Genomic DNA, 4,329 nt, shown 5'->3' with positions numbered 1-4,329 from the left:
GATTGATCCCTGGGGAAACACACGGTGGTCCTGGGATCAGCACAGGGATCACTTCCTTAAACTTAGCTACAGCATTATCTGGAAGACATCTGCTATAGTAAGACTGGGTTAACCCCAACCATAAAAATACTGCACACAATCCCATCCTGGAAGTGCAGTTACTGAGCCAAACTCACTAAACCAAATTGCTAACCTGCTCCAAAAACTTTGCATCTTCTGACATGTGAATGAATTCACAGCAGTAACTACTTATTCTGTTATCATGTGTGAGGTTGGATTTCTTTTTAAACCATTTAGGATTGTATTTAGGCATATGATTTTTTTCTTATTTGAAATAATAATAACAATAATAACTTTAAATGCAAGAAACTTTATTTCACAACTTGAGGTTAATGTCATTTTATGTTTAAAACTGCAGATAAATAAGCTCTGAGCCAAAAGGTTTCATAAATCATGCAACAGAAATGAAAGCTAAGGCTAGTCCCACATTAGCAAGCAGATATAACCTAGGCTTCAGAAAGAGTGTGTGTGTGTGTGTGTGTGTGTGTGTGTCAGCGTAATGGGGGGGTATATTCAGAAACAGGGTTAAAGAGTGCAGTTGGCTTCAGGAGAGAGTCTACATTTGGCAACAGTTAGGTAGGTCTCCACCTGTAAAAACACCATGTTATTATATTGTCACCATCATCACCACCATCATCATCATCATCATCATCACCATCATCATCATCATCTTCACCACATCATCATCACCATCATCATCATCACCACCATCATCATCATCATCATCATCTTCACCACATCATCATCACCATCATCATCACCACCATCATCATCACCACCATCATCATCATCATCTTCACCACATCATCATCACCATCATCACCACCATCATCATCGTCATCATCACCTGAAGGTCTTTGTCCTCACCTTGTGCATGTCCTTCTTAAAACATGTTAAAAGTTCATATGTTCTTTTCAGTGGCTCCTCTCCTCCCAGATTTTGATAATAGTTTTCATAGGGACCTAGCTGAAGAGTTGTGCTCTCAGAAAACATATCAGCTCCATCCTGACTGGCCTGCAGAGTTAAAAAGATTTTTACATGATAAAGTTACACCATAGTTTCAGGTATACGCAAGGATCCATCTTTTCTGTCCTCACCTTGATGAGAAGTAAGATACCTGTCTTCAGGTCAGACAGTTTTGGTGAAAGCCCACCAGAGAGAGAAAGACTGGGAAAATCCCAAGACTCAATCAGTCGATAGGAAATGGACAATAGCTTGAGGACCTATTAGAAGACAAAATATAGAACCACAGATGTTTTTTGTTTTCCTATTTTTAGTTCTATAGTGACACCTTCAGTACAATCACATGATAAACAGCTAACAGGCCCTGATGATCTACAGTTGTCTGGCTCTGGATGATAAAGTTGTCCATCACTTACTACTGCTGGACATTACACTGGACATGTTTGTTATTCAAATAATCTAAAGTCGGGTGAGTCAAACAGATGAACTTCATCTGAATTTTCCATTAACTCAAAGGCAGGTATTATCACCAGATTGGAACTGAGCATTAACATTAGCTCTGTGCTTAACAGCTGAGCACCAGATTCTCTCTCCTGTGATGCTGCTGTGTTAGCGCATGATGTAAACCAGTCTTTTGTTGTACAGTAGGGTTAGGGTTCGAGAATGCTCACCGAACTACGCTGGGTCTCGTGTTTATCATTGGGGCTGATGATGGAATCGGAGTTGCAGAAAGGGAGGAATTTTTTGTTAAGCTGTCGCTGCTCATCGGTTTGCAGGGAACTCTCCTTGGACATAAAAACCAACATACACACACCCCACACACAGTATTTGGGAATTAGAACAGGATTTTACATTGGACAGTCAAATGGATTGTTGAAAGACTCCCAGAGAGGCAAAATATCTTCCAGTCTCTTTCAATTGCCCAGTTGACTTTCCAATATGCCTTAATGGATTATTATGAATGAGAACCGACATGAGAACATTAAACAGACTGACTTCCAGATAGACAGACAGATAGATGGATAGACAGACGGACGGACGGACAGACAGACAGACAGACAGACAGACAGACAGACAGACAGACAGACAGACAGACAGACAGACAGACAGATAGTCTTACAAAATCTGCGAAAAGTCTCTGAGCAAGCAGGTGGAGGTGTTGAACCCTGCTCACAGCCATGGAGAACAAACGTGGAGTGTCTGTAAGTGGCTGAGAGGACGCGCCCAAAGACATCAGCAACACGAGTATCACTGAGGGTTAGACAGGTAAGAAGACAGTGGGTTCAGCCTCAGGTAAGGGTTAGACAGGTAGGAAGACAGTGGATTCAGCCTCAGGTAAGGGTTAGACAGGTAGGAAGACAGTGGATTCAGCCTCAGGTAAGGGTTAGACAGGTAGGAAGACAGTGGATTCAGCCTCAGGTAAGGGTTAGACAGGTAGGAAGACAGTGGATTCAGCCTCAGGTAAGGGTTAGACAGGTAAGAAGACAGTGGATTCAGCCTCAGGTAAGGGTTAGACAGGTAGGAAGACAGTGGATTCAGCCTCAGGTAAGGGTTAGACAGGTAAGAAGACAGTGGATTCAGCCTCAGGTAAGGGTTAGACAGGTAGGAAGACAGTGGATTCAGCCTCAGATAAGGGTTAGACAGGTAGGAAGACAGTGGATTCAGCCTCAGGTAAGGGTTAGACAGGTAGGAAGACAGTGGATTCAGCCTCAGATAAGGGTTAGACAGGTAGGAAGACAGTGGATTCAGCCTCAGATAAGGGTTAGACAGGTAGGAAGACAGTGGGTTCAGCCTCAGGTAAGGGTTAGACAGGTAGGGTTAGAGTTAGACAGGTAGGGTTAGAGTTAAGGTTAGGGTTAGGGTTAGACAGGTAGGGTTAGGGTTAGACAGGTAGGGTTAGGGTTAGACAGGTAGGGTTAGAGTTAAGGTCCGCAAAGACAAGTGACAGACAGATGGGAGAAAGAGAAATCAAAGGCATAGAGCCTGACTCAAAGCTTTATGTATATTGGCTAGATTGACTTTGTAAATTCAGAAATTTCAGCTGTCAAAATAAAGAATGAGATATAAGATGAATCAAAACAAGTTGCCGTCACCTTTGTCCATTGTTGCTCTGCTTCAGACTTTAGGTTCTGTTTCAGGTTGTCTCGATCTGATTCCACTTCGGTGGCTCATCTCTTTTATAGGTAAATCCATGATGATTAAATTCAAAAAGAGAAACATGAAGCCAAAAAAACATCTACCTGTTTTTAACAGAGAATAAGAATATTAATAGAATTTATGTCATGAAAGTTTATGTCACCACAAATCTAAATGAATAAAAGAGTGACAAATAACTGAGTACAGAAAGGTGAAAGGGAAGCAGCAGAGACAGAGGCAACACAGGTAGATGAGAAAACTTTAAAATCATTTAAAACCATGGTTTTAAATCATCTTTTAAATTATCACACACCATTGACAATGATCCTTTTTTAACATTACGTTCACCTTGTTGGTCAGTAATGTGAGTAACTAACCCAAAGTGACAAAAGAACAAGGTGTTCAAAGGGATTCGTTGGAATCCTTTCTTAATCCAGAGGCGCTTCAATAACAAGAGACTAAGATATATATTTTTTAAATTTTATAACCAAGAACCTTTCTATTTTATGAAGAATTAAAAAAAAATTGTTGTCTGATTGAAGGTAAATACCTCCACCATCTGATTTCTGTGTTGATTTAACACTCTATATATTGTGTATAGCTAAGAAAATCTGCATACCCATAATCACAGTGAAGATGGAAGCATTAAAATTCCAGAAAGAGAACCATTTTGCACATCCACTGTGAAGTGTCCATACAGACCTGGCTCCTGGATGGAGTCTGGGCTGGGCTGCCTCGTCCTCCTCAGGAAACACGATCTTCATTTTCTACAAAGAACATCCAGAAATAAGTTTGCCATCAACAAGTCTTTGCTGCTTGTCAGACAATATAGATGTGAACAGAACTGGTTTAGCAATAAACTAACCCAACTAAAAATGAAAAAAAGCCAAAAGAAATGGCACATGTAGAAAATGGACACTTCTAGTTTTTAAGCATCCTTTCTTGAAATTAAATAAGTTGATTCGAGGTTGGATGATGTTTATTATGACCATATAATAATATGTTTCATTTATTGCATCATACTTAAAATGCGACTCCTTAAATAAGATGTAACGATGCCAGTGTAATGTGCTCAATGTGCATATGAGCATGTTCTCACTGATTTCACCCCAGCAATCTAAAGTTGTGCAACCTAAAAAAGAACAATAATTTGGAAATGCTGTATTTCCG

At 40.3% G+C, this 4,329-nt stretch overlaps 1 protein-coding gene across 4 annotated transcripts in view; it reads right to left on the bottom strand.

The window, feature by feature from the left end:
- Positions 1-337: 337 nt before the first annotated feature.
- The window catches only part of gh1 (growth hormone 1), a 5,946-nt gene continuing 1,954 nt past the window's right edge, over positions 338-4,329 (bottom strand). The window contains exons 2-8 of one of the 4 annotated variants that reach the window (XM_029836219.1): positions 3,862-3,926; positions 3,117-3,197; positions 2,144-2,274; positions 1,695-1,808; positions 1,158-1,283; positions 928-1,074; positions 338-648 (exon numbers count right to left, since the gene is read on the bottom strand). In XM_029836219.1, the coding sequence (XP_029692079.1) occupies positions 586-648; positions 928-1,074; positions 1,158-1,283; positions 1,695-1,808; positions 2,144-2,274; positions 3,117-3,126 (591 nt within the window). In that variant the 5' untranslated portion in view covers positions 3,127-3,197; positions 3,862-3,926 and the 3' untranslated portion in view covers positions 338-585. Of the gene's footprint in view, positions 649-927; positions 1,075-1,157; positions 1,284-1,694; positions 1,809-2,143; positions 2,275-3,116; positions 3,264-3,861; positions 3,927-4,329 lie in introns of all 4 variants that reach the window. The other 3 variants (XM_029836221.1, XM_029836218.1, XM_029836220.1) reach the window with 3 other exon arrangements.

The sequence above is a fragment of the Takifugu rubripes genome, chromosome 5 (assembly GCF_901000725.2).
Source record: "Takifugu rubripes chromosome 5, fTakRub1.2, whole genome shotgun sequence".
Lineage (NCBI taxonomy): Eukaryota > Metazoa > Chordata > Actinopteri > Tetraodontiformes > Tetraodontidae > Takifugu > Takifugu rubripes.
The sequence above is the reverse complement of the archived record's forward strand: the minus strand, read 5'-3'. Positions and strand labels throughout refer to the sequence as shown.